This window comes from Cetorhinus maximus, chromosome 14, assembly GCF_964194155.1.
Source record: "Cetorhinus maximus chromosome 14, sCetMax3.hap1.1, whole genome shotgun sequence".
Taxonomy (NCBI): domain Eukaryota; kingdom Metazoa; phylum Chordata; class Chondrichthyes; order Lamniformes; family Cetorhinidae; genus Cetorhinus; species Cetorhinus maximus.
In genome coordinates this window covers 41,768,304-41,784,417 of record NC_135892.1, presented here as the reverse complement: position 1 = coordinate 41,784,417, position 16,114 = coordinate 41,768,304, and the positions used below count along the sequence as shown (strand labels likewise).

General features: G+C 43.0%; 1 protein-coding gene across 1 annotated transcript in view; it reads left to right on the top strand.

The window, feature by feature from the left end:
* The window catches only part of LOC144689615 (synaptojanin-2-like), a 283,459-nt gene that overhangs the window by 54,445 nt on the left and 212,900 nt on the right, over positions 1-16,114 (top strand). The window contains 1 exon segment of the mRNA XM_078556842.1: positions 7,135-7,360. Coding sequence (XP_078412968.1) covers positions 7,135-7,360 — 226 coding nt within the window.

Below are 16,114 nucleotides of genomic sequence, written 5' to 3'. Positions count from 1 at the left end.
GTGGAGGGAGCGAATATTTGTTGAAGGGGTGTCAATCAAGCAAGCTGCTTTGTCCTGGATGGTGTCAAGCTTCTTGAGTGTTGTTGGAGCTGCACTCATCCAGGAAAGTGGAGAGTATTCCATCACACTCCTGACTTGTGCCTTGTAGATGGTGGACAGGCTTTGGGGAGTTGGGAGGTGAGTTACTCATTGCGGGATTCCTAGCCTCTGGCCTGCTCTTGTAGCCACAGTGTTTATATAGCTAGTCCATTTCAGTTTCTGGTCAATGGTAACCCCCCCAGGACGTTGATAGTGGGGGATTCAGCGATGGTAATGCCATTGAATGTCAAGGGGCAATGGTTAAATTCTCTCTTGTTGGAGATGGTCATTACCTGACACTTATGTGGCCTGAAAATTACTTGCCACTTGTCAGCCCAAGCCTGGATATCATCCAGGTCTTGCTGCATTTGGACATGGACTGCTTCAGTATCTGAGGAGTTGCGAATAGTGCTGAACATTGTGTAATCATCAGCGAACATCCCCACTTCTGACCTTAATGATGGAAGGAAGTTCATTGATGAAGCAACTGAAGATGGTTCGGCCTCGGACACTACCCTGAGGAACTTCTGCGGTGATGTCCTGGAGCTGAGGTGACTGACCTCCAACAACCTCAACCATCTTTGTGCTAGGTATGACTCCAACCGGCAGAGAGTTTTCCCTGATTCCCATTGACTTCAATTTTGCTAGGGCTCCTTGATGCCACACTTGGTCAAATGCTGCCTTGATGTCAAGGGCTGTCAGTCTCACCTCACCTCTGGAGCTCAGCTCTTTTGTCCATGTTTGAACCAAGGCTGTAATGAGGTCAGAAGTTGAGTGACCTCGGCGGAACTCAAACTGAGTGTCAGTGACCAGGTTATTGCTAAGCAAGTGCTGCTTGATAGCACTGTTGATGACCCCTTCTGTCACTTTACTAATGATGGAGAGTAGATTGATGGGGTGGTAATTGACCGGGTTGGATTTGTCCTGCTTTTTGTATACAGGACGTACCTGGGCAATTTTCCACATTGCTGGGTAGATACCAGTGTTGTAGCTGTACTAGAATAGTTGGGTTAGGCACGCAGCAAGTTCTGGAGCACAAGTCTTCAGTACTACTGCCAAAATATTGTCAGGGCCCATAGCATTTGCAGTATCCAGTGCCTTCAGCCTTGTCTTGATATGATGTGGAGTGGATCGAAGACTGGCATCTGTGATGCTGGGGACCCCCATCTCGGGTCATCCACTCGGCACTTCTGGCTGAAGATTGTTGCGAATACTTCAGCCTTATCTTTTGTACTGATATGCTGGGCTCCCCCATCATTGAGGATGGGGATATTGGTGGAGCCTCCTCCTCCCATGAGTTGTTTAATTGCCCACAAACCGTTCACAACTGGATGCGGCAGGATTGCAGAGCTTAGATCTGATCTGTTGATGTGGAATCGCTTAGCTCTGTCTATCACTTGCTGCTTCTGCTGTTTGGCACGCAAGTAGTTCTGTGATTTTGCTTCACCAGGTTGACACCTCATTTTTAGGTATGCCTGGTGCTGCTCCTGGCATGCCCTCCTGCACTCTTCATTGAACCAGGGTTGACCCCCTGGCTTGTCGGTAATTGTAGAGTGGGGCCATGAGCTGGGCCATGAGGTTACAGATTGCGATTGAGTATAATTCTGCTGCTACTGAGGGCCCACAGCGCCTGGTTGCTTAGCCTTGAGTTGCTAGATCTGTTTGAAATCTATCCCTTTTAGCACGGTGGTAGTGCCACACAACACGATGAAGGGTATCCTCAATGTGAAGACGGGACTTGGTCTCCACAATGACTGTGCGGTGGTCACTCCTACTGACACTGTTATGGACCGATGCATCTGGGTAGGGAGGTTGGTGAGGTTGAAGTCAAGTATGTTTTTCCCTTTTGTTGGTTCCCTTACCACCTGTCGCAGATCCAGTCTAGCAGCTATGTCCTTTAGGACTCGACCAGCTCGGTTTGTGGTGATACCTGATGGACATTAAAGTCCGCCACACAGAGTACACTCTGCACCTTTGCCACACTCAGTGCTATTCCAAGTGCTGTTCGACATGGAGGAGTACTGATTCATCAGCTGATGGGGGATGGTAGGTGGTAATCATCAGGAAGTTTCCTTGCCCATGTTTGACTTGATGTCCTGCCGGTGGGACAGGACATACCCAGGGATGGTAATGGTGGTCTGGGACATTGTCTGCAAGGCATGATTCCGTTTGTATGACTATGTCAGGCTGTTGCTTGACTAGTTTGTGAGACAGCTCTCCAAATTTTGGCACAAGCCCCCAGATGTTAGTAAGGAGGACTTTGCAGGGTCGACAGGATTTGATTTGCCGTTGTCCTTTCTGATGCTTCATGCGTTCAGATAAAGTAGCTTTAATTTTATTTTTTTTAGCCACTATTTCTTTTATGGACCTTACTCTCTAATGCACTATTGCCATTAAAATCTCTGTCCCTTCCTGTCCCACTCAGCTTGTCTTTACCCACATCAATATATTTTTCTATTGCCTCAACTTTAATCTTTGGATTTCTAAATCTCCCTTTGCCTGAACTCTCCTCCCCCTCCGTTAGTTTAAAGCCATTTTCCCTGCTCTGACCCTGTTTGCTGTTTGACTGCTCTGTCCTTTCCTATCACACTCTTGTTATCATTACATGTAGCATTACCCTGCACTATTTCCTGTTTAACTTTCTGAATCTCCTGTCATGTGAAACCTCCTCCCCACTATTTAATTTAAAGCCCTCTCTACAGCTATAGGTATACGACTCCCTAGGAATCTGATCCCAGCACCGTTCAGGTGAAGACAATCTCAATGGTACAGCTCCCTTTCTCCCCAGTACTGGTGCCAGTGCCCAGTGAACTGAAACCTATTTCTCCCACGCTAATCTTTGAGCCATGGGTTCAACTCTCTGATCTTATTTACCCTGTGCCAATTTGTTTTTGGCTCATGCAGTAATCCAGAGATTATTACCTTTGTTGTTCTGCCTTTTAGTCCTACCTACGCTGTTGGTACCCACGTGCACCACGACAACTGGTTCCCCTCCTACTCCAGCCCAGAGGAGATGTCCTTAACACTGCGCTGGGCAGGTAACAGAGCCTTAGGGATTCACACTTTTGGCTGTAGAGAATAGGATCCATCCACCTAACTATGCTGTCCCCTAATACAGCTACATTCCTTTTGACTCCCTCCCCGCCCCACCGTGCTGTGGCTGTTCGCTCACCCTCCCTCCATCTCCTGCACTCATCCACACAAACTGCAAGAACCTAGCACTTGTTGGACAATTGCAGGGGCTGATGCTCCTCCATTGCTACCCTCTGGGTCCCCATCCCTGCCTCACTTGCACCCTCTTATCCCTGACCGTAGACCAAATCAGAATCACGTAGCCTAAGAGGTATGACTGCCTCTTGGAACAGTGTCCAGGTAACTTTCCTTCTCCCTGATGCTCGGTGTTCAAAGTTCAGACTCCAGCTCAACAAGTCTGAGCTGAAGTTGCTTGAGCTGTAGTCCCTTACTGTAGATGTGGTTGCTATGGATTTCACAGGTGTCCACCAATGCCCACATGCTACAGCTTCTACAGATCACCTGCCCTTCCATCTTTATTGTGTTTTATTTAACTAATTAAATTTCAATGTTTAGAAATATTACTCAATTGTCATCTTAGTTGTATTAAGAAATTTAGCTAGTTAAGCTATAAATTTAATGCAGTATTGATATTTCCCTAGTATCAGTTTTAACTACTACCCCATTTACAGGGATAACTTAGTGTACGAATGAAGTATTAACTGCCATTACCAGTAATGCTGTAAGATGAATGCAACATTAGAGAACACTAGATTAGAAAAGGTAATGAAGGTAATTAATTTAATGTAGCTGAAATTGAAATACACATGACAACACTATAACATGTTGAGTGACTAAAGAAGAAACTATGCGAGGTAAGGAATACTTCCAGGGTAGGTAAAATTACAATTGATGTGCTGTCTTTCTCATTTAGATGCAGGGGGGGTGATATTTGAGAGAGATTTTTTTGAATACCTGTAATTGTAAACTTGCATGAATAGAAATTAAAAGAGTTCCAACCTTAGAAGAATATTCCGAACTGCACCAGTATTTTAACTGTACCAGGCGTGTGTAAGTACATTGCTTATATGTATTTATAATGTGTAAGTACACATTTTGATATTTTGTTTCAAGGTAGGTTCAAAGGTGATCCTTCCTTAAAGGACATTTGTGTACCAGATGGTTTTTGATGGTCATGGTCACCATCCTAACTTTTATTTTAATTCTAGCTTTATTTAATTAACGGAATTTAAGTTTCGCAGCTGCCGTGGTGGGATTTTAACTCATGTCTCTGTATTATTAGTCCAGGTCTCTGTATTAGAAGTCTTGCTACAGTTATACACAGTTTTGGTGAGAATGCATCTGGAACACTGTATGCAGTTTTGGTCTTCTCATTTAGGAAAGGATATGCTTGCATTGGAGGTGGTGCAGCGAAAGTTCACTAAATTGGTTCCTGGGATGAAGGAGTTGTCTTATGATGAGAGGCTGAGTAAATTGGGCTTATATTCTCTGGAGTTCAGAAGAATGAGGCAATCTGATTGAAACCCGCAAAATTCTGAAGGCACTTGATAGGGTGGACACTGAGTGATTGTTTCCCTTAGTCGGGGAATCTAAAACATGGGGGGACAGTCTCAGGACAAAGGGGCCGATCATTTAGGACTGAGATAAGGAGAAATTTTTTCGCTCAAAGAGTTGTATATCTTTGGAATTCTCTACCCGAGAGGGTTGTGGATGCTCCATTGTTGAATACATTTAAGGCTGGGATAGACAGATTTTTGGTGTCTCAGTGAATTAAGGGATATGGGGAGCGAGTGGGAAAATGGAGTTGAAGCCCAAGACCAGCCATGATCGTAATGAATGGCAGAGCAGCTTGATAGACCACTGGTCTACTCCTGCTGCTGTTTCTTATGTTCTTTTTGCTAGTCTAGTAACATAGTCACTATCCTGCTATCCTCAGGCTTGAACCTTGCCTAACCTAAGAAGCACACATCTATGTAGTTGATGCTTAGAATTTTACCAGGTGTAATTATAGTCATATTACAGCAATACAAACAGTAGACCCCTCTGAGGCATGCAAATTCCGTAAATGAACTAGACATGAGATTAGATTACGCATTCTGAAGAGGAGTCATATTGGACTCGAAATGTTAACTGCGTTTCTCTCTCCATAGATACTACCAGACTTGAGTTTTTCCAGCACTTTGTTTTTATTTCAGATCTCCAGCATCTGCAATATTTGGCTTTTATTCTAGACATTACTGTTCTTTTATCCTTGTAAGTAATAATTAATACAGTGCACTCTCTGAAAACTGGCAGCCTTGGTATTGAGGCCATGCCAGATTTTGGATTTTGCTGGATTTTGGATCAGGCGCTTTGGGGGTGTGGGCGGTTTGGGCCAATACAGGCTGGGTTGGGTCAAGGGTCACTTGGAACACGGGACGATACGGACGCGCAAATAGTGAAGCAGATAACAAGTTTGGTGCCATGCAGCGCCTAGCCAAATTGTCCAGGTAAATTAATTTTAACAGAGTTTAAAAAAAAACCAAAATGATGTATGGAACATTCTAAAATGTCTAGTTTTCGGGCAACTCAATTTTTTAGACAGCTGGTTTTGAGAGAGTGTGCCAGTAGTTGTAACAGCATAACAGCTGAAGGCAGGAAGTTAGAACACTATGTTCTGAGAAGGAACAAAAACCTGTTAAGTATTTTCTCAATTCAAATGTCAAATTAAATTTATGTTTGCTATTTGGAGACATAAGTGATGTTAATTTCATGACACAGTAATAAGTAAATTCTTTCTAAGTGTTTAATTTTCCCCAGTCCTACCCTAGCACAAAGGTGAGGTTACAAATTGTTCTGTGCAGCACATCTCGGCAAACATCCGCTGTTTCTTCAAAATCAAAAGCTGCATCACAATATTTTCAACATTTCCCTAAACACACCAAGGGCAGCTTTTGTTTATTGTAGTGTAGAAATGTGGGAATGGCAATATTGGAAAAAAAACCTCTATTCTAGACTCCTATTCAGCATGTGAAGTTGAACTGTGCAAAACATTTTTTTGTTCAAGAATTTTGAATTTCAAATTAATTGCAATTACACCAATCATATCTCTACATGGGCAGACATGTGGCAGATGAAATTTAATGTGGAAGAATGTGAAGTGATGTATTTTGGAAGGAAGAATCAAAAGAGGCAATAAAAAGCAAATTATACAATTTTAAAGGTGATGTATGTGCACCAGTCTTTGAAGATGGCAGGACAAGTTTTTTTTATTTGTTCATGGAATATGAACGTCACTGGCAAGTATTTATTACCCATCACAAGAAGGTGGTGGTGAGCTGCTGCCTTGAACCACTGCTGTCCCTGTGGCGTAGGTACACCCACAGTACTGTTAGGTAAGGAGTTCAAAGTGACAGTGATATAGCAAGTCGGGAGAAACTGGTTTCCTTTGGCAAGTGTGTCAGTAACCAGAGGAGCTAGATTTAAAATAATTGGAGAAAGAACTAGAGTAGAAATGAAGGGAATATTTTTCACACGAGGTTGTTACAATCTAGAATGCTCTATCTGAATGAGTGGTAGAAGCAGATCCCATAGGAACTTCTAAAAGGCAATTGAACATGTAATTGAAGAGGATTAATTTGCAGGATTATGGGGAAAAATCTCGAGTGTGTGGTAAATAGGACAACTTTTTCAAAGGACCACACAGGCATGATGGAGCAGCTTGCTTCTGTGCTACGAGATTTGATGATTCCATGATTGCCATCACTTTGTGTTCAGATACCACAGTAAACAGAGTGAAAAGTTTGAGAACATTGACTCTTTGGTTTAATTTCTAAAGTAGACTTAATTTCTAAAATTTTGCATTGAAATTCACTGACTGTTGGTAAGTACGTGATGAATGAGGAGGGATTGATGATGCCAGTGAATGAGCTTCTGTGCCAGTTTTCTCTGAGAGCAGCGATGGAGAAATAATCTGCTTTTTTGTTTCTGTAAAATGGCAGAAGATTTCTACTTATTGTTTGTGTCTGTGTGAATTGATTGTAGGAATCGGACTTTACACGTACATCTCAAGCAGTACCAAGTAAACTGCTCTGATTGGCTACTGAAGGTGATCTGTGGTGTGGTAGAGATCCGTACAGCCTATGCTACAGAAAAGAAGGCAAAGGCATGCCTGATATCGCGGCTCAGTTGTGAACAAGCCAGCACCGGTTTCTACGTACGAGGAACTGATGATGATGGGCACGTGTCCAACTTTGTTGAAACAGAACAGGTATTTTAAGAATAAATAAAGTCTTGCATTTACATAGTGGCTTTCATGACCTCAGGCTTGTGTGGAACCTAAAAACGAGCATGCAGCTGCTGGATGGAGTGGCCTTTTTCAAAGTTGCAGACATCACGTAATAAAATTTAACTCCAGATTGCACTGCAGTCTAAACATGCAGAACTAAGCCTTGGCTTGATTCCAAAGAAGTGTTCTAATTGGCCCAGCCACAATCGATCTGGCTAAGAGCTGAGAGTTGACCTGTAGCTTGAATTGATCAATACCTTACAAAGTATTACAGTAAAAATACACAAACATGGTTTTGCCAGATGATAGTATGTTATGATAAGTGTCATATATGCTAATGATTTACCAGTTCTTTTGCATGAGAATGTACTGAATTTATCAGTAATAGGGAATTGTGCTTTTTGGTGTGAATACAATGAATATTAATGACAAATGAGCATTGTTTCTACCTTTATTACAATTGCTAAACTATATGGCTGTCTACTGAAAGTAATGCTGACAAAACAGTGACTGTCAATTTAGGGCTGGATTTTATGTTTCTCGGGGTGGGGTGAGGGAGGTGGAATGGAACCGAAGGGTCAGCTCGCTCCACCTCTGCCGTCTCTGCGTGTCCAATCGAGCATGGATGGCAATTGGCAGGAAGAAGGCCAATTACAGGTGCAAAGAAAGCTTGCTTCTCACCAACAAACCTTGCTCCCTTCCAATCTTGCAGTTATCGACAGGGCCAGTTTTTCATCCATCCATTCTTAATTAGCACATTTTCTTAGATAATATCACCACCTTCAACACCTCTTTGATCCTTTTGTCTGTGACATCTTTTGATTATCTGCTCCTATCACTGCTTGCTTGTCCCTACAACCACCCACCCCCGCCCCCTCAACTTCTCTCTCCCCCCGCCCTCCTTAAACCAGCTTATATTTCACCCCTCTCCTAACTATACTCAGTTCTGTTGAAGGGTCGTGAGGACTCGAAACGTTGACTCTTCTTCTCCACCGATGCTGCCAGACCTGCTGAGTTTTTCCAGGTAATTCTGTTTTTGTTCTAGTTTTTCATGCCTGATTTAAGATGCCTCAATGGGGTTCTTGTGGCTTTGAGTTACTATAAAAAATAATATAATGTTGAATTCAGCTACACTCACAGTGGGATATGAATCACACTTGATATGAATACATAGATTGTGGGTTCTGAGAACCTGCAGTGTAGGCCGGAATGTCATGCAGCAGAGGGGTAATGGCTGCGGTCATGGCTAGAATTGTAAAGATGCCTGCTCTCAGGATCAGTCTTTATAATGCATTGAAGGTACAAAAAAGATAAGGAAAATCATTAAAAAAACATACAGATGCTGCCACCATCCCCAGAAGAATCTGCTGGCACATGTTCAACAATGGTCTTGATGGCACCCCTTTTCTACCACCCTTAAGCAATCTCATTTTAGTTGAGGTTTTTAGATTCCCAAACATTTTATGTCCGATGCCCGAAAAAGGCAGCTGCAATGAAAAATTGCTGATGATTGGGTTGTTAACAAGCTTAATACCTTATCAATTAATGATTTCAAAATGGTGGGCTGCCAATTTTGGCATCTGTGCACCTTCTGTACTATTGGAGACTGGCGTGATGTCACTGGCTGCTGACAGATGTCATCGTACTGAATTTTTCATCAGCATGGGTTGGGGACGGGGTTCCGCATGCCCAATTAGGGAACGTAAAATCCAGTGCTTGGTATCTGACTTAACGTTCATTGTGATATATATGTTAGTTGTCTGTATTCCTGTTGTTCTGTTTAAAGATGGAATTGTTTAATGACCTGATAGGTGTGAAATAAGGCCACAGCCTGTTTAGCCTCAGAGGTTCCTGTGGCTGCTAACTGACCTTATTGGGATTGTGAGCCAGCTATGGGAGGCCAGCAGAAGCTGGGGCGCAACTCATGAATCATTTGTAAATTTAAAGAAGCAGCTATACTTGGATTTAAGTGAGAAATACAAGGAATAAGGGAAAGCCAGGGCTAGTATAATAAAGTAATTTAAATGAGCCAAAGTAAAATAAAGCTAAGACATTTAGGGCAGCTTGGTCGAGTGGAATGTGTGTCCTGTAATACGTGGGAAGTCATAGACGTACTGGTGTCCTAGACGGCTGTATGTGCAGGAAGTGCTGCCAGCTGCAGAACCTAGAGCTCCAGGTTTTGGAGCTTGAGTGGCTGCTGGAGTCACTGTGGCACATCCGTGAGGCTTAGAGCTACGTGGATAGCACATTCAGAGAGGTAGTCACATCACAGCTTAGGCGTCTGGAGGCAGAAGGGGAATGGGTGACCACCAGGCAGTCAAAGAGAATTAGGCAGGCAGTGCAGGAGCCCCCTGGGCCCTGCACATAAATCGGTTTTCTGTTTTGGAAGCTGGTGAGGGTGCTGGTTCCTCAGAGAGCCAAGCTTGTGGCACCACAAGAGACTTGGCTGTACAGGAGGGGAGATAGAAGAAAGAAAGAGCAATAGTGATAGGGGAGTCATTGGTTAGGAGAATAGACAGACGTTTCTGTGCCCGTAGATGTGACTCCAGGATAGTATGTTGCCTCCCTGGTACCAGGGTCAAGGATGCCCCCAAGCAATTGCAGGACATTCTTCTAGGGGAGGGTGATCAGCCAGAGGTCATGGTCCACATTGGTACCAATGACTTAGGTAGGTAGGGGGATGTGGTCCTGTGGTCAGAATTTAGGGAGCTAGCTCGAAAATTATCAAGCAAGACCTCAAATGTAGTAATCTCTGTATTACTCCCAGTGCCACGTGCCAGTGATTACAGAAATAGGAGGATATGGCAGATGAATGCGTAGCTGGAAAGATGGTGCAGGAGGGAGGGCTTTAGATTCCTGGGACACTGGGACTGGCTTTAGAGGAGATAGCACCTGTACAAGCTGGATGGGTTGCACCTGAACAGAGCCGGGACTGAGGTCCTTGCGGGGTGTTTTGCTAGTGCTGTTGGGAGGGCTTTAAACTAACTCAGTAAGGGTGTGGGAACCAAGAGAAAATATTAGAGAGTATTACCAAGGTGCAGAAAATACTGGGAGAGACCAATAGCACTAGTATAGAGAATAGTAAGTTAATAGTTGGAGTAAGGGAGAAAGTAATGAAGCCTAAATCGGGGTTACTATGCATGTATGTGAATACACGGAGTATTGTAAATAAGACTGGAGAGTTACAGGCGCAGATTGCCATGTAGAAATATGAAGTTGTGGCGATAACAGAGACCTGGCTCAAGGAAGGGCAGAACTGGGTGTTAAATATTCCTGGGTACAAGGTGTTCAGTAAAGATAGGAAAGGAGGAGGGGTGACGGCATTGTTTAATGAGAGCATTGCAGTTCTGGAGAAGGAGGATGTCCCAGAGGGTTCAAGGACAGAATCAATTTGGCTGGAGCTTAGGAACAAAAAGGGTGCCATTACATTGCTCGGTGTAGCCTATAGATCGTCAACCAATGGGAAGGATGTAGAGGAACAAATCTGTATGGAAATTACAGAGAGATGCAAACATTGTAGAGTAGTTATAATGGGGGACTTTAATTACCTGAATATAGATTGGGACAGTGATAGTGTAAAGGGTAGAGAGGGGCAAGAGTTTCTAGATTGTGTTCGGGAGAATTTTATACAGCAGTATGTGTCCAGTCCAACAAGAAAGGATGCACTGTTGGACCTGGTTTTTGGAAATGAGGTGGGCCAAGTAGATCAAGTGTCAGTATGGGAACACTTAGGAGACATTAATCATTGTATTGTAAGGTTTAGGATGACGTAGAAAAGGACAATGTGCAACCCAGAGTAAGAATAATTAACTGGGGAGCCGACTTTGATGGGGCAAAAATAGAATAGGGCTGAATAGGCTGGAACGAAAGATTGGTGGGAAGAAACTGTAGCTGAGCAATGGGCTACCTTCAAAGAAGAAATGGTTCGGGCAGAGTCAAGGTATATTCCCTCGAAAGGGAAATGTAGGGAATACAAATCCAGAGCTCCCTGGATGAAGAAGGAGATAAAAATTAAGATAAAGAATAAAAAGTGTGCTTATGACAGGTGTCAGGTAGAAAACACAACTGAGAACCAGAAAGACAGAAGGTTCAGAGGAGAGGTGAAGAAACAAAGAAGAGAAGTGAACAGGGATATGAGAAAGGACTGACAGCCAACATAAAGGGGAATCCCGAAGTCTTCTAAGAGTGAAAGGGTGGGAAAAGGAGTAGGGCTGATTAGGGACCAAAAAGGAGGCAGGGGGCAAAGCTGAGTGTAAAATGAATACTTTGTATCTGTCTTTACCAAGGAAGCAGATGCTATCGAGGTCATGGTGACAGATGAGGAAACTCTGTCACTAGAACGGTTCAAAATTGATAAGGAGGAAGTGTTAGATAAACTGTTGGTACTTAAAGTTGACAAGGCACTGGGGCCGGATGAGATGCACCCAAGGATTTTGAAGGAAGTAAAAGAGGAAATTGCAGGGGCACTGGCCATAATCTTTCAGTCTTCTCTAGACTCAGGGAGCCACCAGAGGACTGGAGAATTGCAAACATTATACCCGTGTCCAAAAAAGGTTGTAAGGATAAATCCAGCAATTACAGACCAGTCAGTTTAACTTTAGTGGTGGGGAAGCTTCTAGAGAAAATTATTCGGGATAGAATTAGTAGTCACATGGAAAAATGTGGGTTGATTTTGTGTAGTAACTGTAGCTTTAAGGAATGTAGTGACTGCAGCTTTAAGACATGTTGACCTGTGTATTATCACGTGACAGTGTGAATAAATCAGCCCGAAGCACGGGGAACCTTAAGGGTGGAGTTTGTGTCTAGTTGTGGTTCTTGATGGAAGCATGTAACTGCTGCTGAAGTTCTGTAAGTAAAGTTCACTGTTTCTTTTGAGAAACCTGTCTGGAAAATCAAGTCCATAACAACTGGTGAGGAGGATAAATTGGTTCCGGCGCTGTCCCTCGCCCAGTGAATGTGAGTAACTTGTTTTAAACAGAAGAAAGCGAAAATATACTCACTAGGTATGCCATTTCGACTATCCACAGAGGATTGGAATCAATATATAGTTTCTTTTTATATATGGTTTCTTTTTCCAAGCAAATGAAATAACGGTGGAGGAAATAAGGAAAGCAATTCTCCTCATTGTCTGTGGGAGTAAAATTTATAATTTAATCCGTAGTTTGATGGCCCCAAATTCCCCCAATTTGAAGACCTTCAGCTAATTGGTAGACCTCATAAAGGGTTATTTTCAACCCAAACCCTCCGTAATCATGCAGAGGTTCAAATTTAATTTGAGAGTAAGAGCCCCAGGGGAGACCATAGCAACATACATAGCGAAGTTGAAACAGCTAACTGAACAGTGTGACTTTGGGGAGACCCTAAATGTTATGTTAAGTGATTGTTTGGTTTGCGGTGTGCACGATGATGCCGTTCAACGATGGTTATTAGCTGAAGTAAATATCGGTTTTAAAAGAGCATTGGAAATAGCGCTTGAGATGGAAAGTGCCAAGTGAGATTTGCAGGCCTTACAGAGTGTACAAAATGGTGCCGTTTTCCATCTGGGGCGGGAACAGACTGCTGGGTGTGGCGTGAAAACCAGGGAGTCAGCTGCGAAGTGGGAGACAGTCCCTGTTACCCACAAATTTAGAAAAATATACAGGAGACAGTTCAACAGCAAATCTGAAATTGAATTGTTATCGATGTGGAAGTAACCATAATCCCTGAAAGTTGCTGTTTTAAAGAGGTGGAGTGCCATTATTGTCATAAAAGAGGGCACACACTGAAGCAATATAAAGCAGGATTGAGACATACTCCCAGGCAGCAAACTAAACTGATCAAAGTACAAAATATGGAAGAACCAGAAACCACTAATTCCAATGTTTATTCTCTATTTAATGTGAAAGTAGAAAAAACAGAGCCCATCACTGTTACTCTGGAAAACCTTTGATTATGGAAGTGGATACTGTTGAATCAACCACTATAGTGGGGGAGCACACATTCAAATATTTAAACAAGGGTACTCAACAATTGAATATGGAGCAGACTTCAGCCAAATTGAAAATACATACTGGTGAAACTATACAAGTGAAATGTATTACCACTGTACCTGTTTATTACAAGCACCAGACAGCACAGTTCCCTGTGATTGTAGTGGAAGGTGAAGGACCAAGCCTTCTAGGTCATGATTGGTTAAAATAAATTAAACTAAATTGGTTTGAAATTTTCCAGCTGAGAGCTGGAGGACTGCCAGAGCTGCTAAAGAAATATGACAAGGCCTTTCGAGAGAAACTGGGGAAAATCAAGGGCCTGCAGGCTAAGATCTATGTTGACTCTGAAGCAACTCCTTGTTTTTTTTAAAGCCAGGCTTGTGCCTTGTGCCCTGAGAGAGATGGTTGATACTGAATTAAACCATTTAGAGAAGCTGGGTATTATTCAGCCGGTTCAATTTTCAGAATGGGCAGCACCCATAGCCCCTGTCTTGAAACTGGATCAGACCATCCGTATCTGTGGGGATTACAAGTTAACAGTAAACAGGGCTGCCAAGTTGGACAAGTAGCCTATCCCCAGGATTGATGATCTGTATGCCAAATTAGCAGGAGGGAGAACTTATGCATGACTCACATCTAATTTAGTATATCAGCAGCTGGAACTGGATGATACAGCCAGAGGATTTATAACCATAAACAAACACAAAGAGTTGTATCAATGTACATGCCTGCCATTCAGTGTTTCTTTGGCCTGTGTGATTTTCCAGAGTACAATGGAAAGCATGCTGCAAGGATTACCTCAAGTTGTGGTCTAACTGGACGATGTCCTATATACTGGGCTAACAGAAGCGGAAGACTTATCTAACTTGGAAGAGGTCTTAAAATGATTCTTGGAAACAGGCGTGTGCTTGAAAAAGGAAAACTACTTTTCAGGCAAGTGAAGTCGTTTACTTGGGCCACCGGGTAGATGCCCAAGTGTTACACCTGGTAGAAGAAAAAGTCAAAGCAATTTAGGAGGCATCCTCATCTACAAACGTCATGGAGCTCAATTCATTCTTGGGTATGGGAAATTACTATGGTCGACTCCTACCCAACTTATCAACAGTCCTAGCCCCTCTACATTCATTAAAGAAAAACGAACGTTGGGTCTTGGAAGTCACCTCAAGAAGAAGCCTTTAGGAAAGTTAAACAGCTCTTGCACTCTCTGAACTTGTTAGCACGCTATGACCCAACAAAAGAATTGGTGCTAACTTGCGGCATATCCCTCTATGGTATGGGACCGGTACTATCTCACAAGATGGATGACGCTTCAGAAAGTCCAATAGGCTATGTAACCAGAACCCCCTCTACGGCCGAGAAGGGTTATTCACAAATCGAGAGAGAACAATTATCGATTATCTTTGGAGTTAAAAAATTCCATCAGTATGTACATGGCCGACACTACTATTGTATCTGATCACAAACCGCTCTCGGGTGTGTTTAGCGAAGAGAAAGCTATCCCTCCCATAGCTTCCACAAGAATTCAAAGATGGGCTTTGATTTTTATCAGCATATGAATACGCTTTTGTACACAGACCAGGGATGCATAGAGCCAATGCAGATGCCCTAAGTCACCTTTCTTTGCAGGAAAGCATTGAACATGCTCCAACTCCACAAGAGATCGTATTAGCGATGAATTTCCTGCATTCTTTGCCAATCTGTGCAAGACAAATAAGAAACTGGATGAACCGTGATGCAGTTTCATCTAGAGTATGAGACCAAGTATTGAAAGGATGGTCCCAGGAATCAGTCCTCAAAAATTGAAGCCATCCTTCACTCTAAGGAGTGAATTGTGTAGTCAGGATGGTGTCCTATTATGGGGTGCATGAGTCGTCGTTCCTTCACAAGGAAGGGAACCGCTCTTAACTGAGTTGCATAGCGCACATCCTGGAATTTAGAAAATTAAAATGCTTGCAAGGAGCTGTATCTGGTGGCCAGACATTGACAATGATATAGAAGAAATGGTTAAACACTGTCTCCAGTGCCAGCAGCTACAGAAGTTGCCTGTTGCAGCCCCACTGCATCCGTGGGAATGGCTGGGCTTACCCTGGGTGAGACTGCATATAGATTATGTAGGTCCATTTCTAGGCACCATGTTTTTACTAATAATTGATGCACATTTCAAATGGTTAGACGTGTATGAAGTTAGATTGCCAACGTCAGGTGCGACTATAGAAAGGGTAAGTCAAAGTTTTTCTGTACATGGATTGCCAGAAGTCATTGTCTCAGAAAATGGTACTGCATTCACTAATGTTGAATTTCAAACATTCGTGAGCCTAAATGATATCAAACACATGAAGACAGCAGTGTATCATCCGTCATCTAACGGATTGGCCAAAAGAGCAGTACAAACTTCTAAAGTTGGGATGAAAAAATTATTGGGAGTATCATTGGAGACTAAACTTTCACATTTCCTGTTTCACTATAGAACGACCCCCCACAGTACCCCAGGTTCAAAGTCTTCAAAATTACATACAAAGCGCTGCCTTTGTAGGAGATTAAGCCTGGTACTTCCAAATTTGGAGGGAAAGGTAGAGAACAGTCAAGGGAATCAAAAAGTGACTCATGATTTGCATAGTTGAGAGTGAGAATTTACTGTCGGTGAAAGTACGAAACTTCGATTGAGTTGGTTGTAATAGTTTCTGTGACCGAACAATTGTTGTACCACGTAGAAGTGGAGGGCCGGATCACCCTAAAACTCGTGGGTCATTTGAGAAGAAGGGAGATA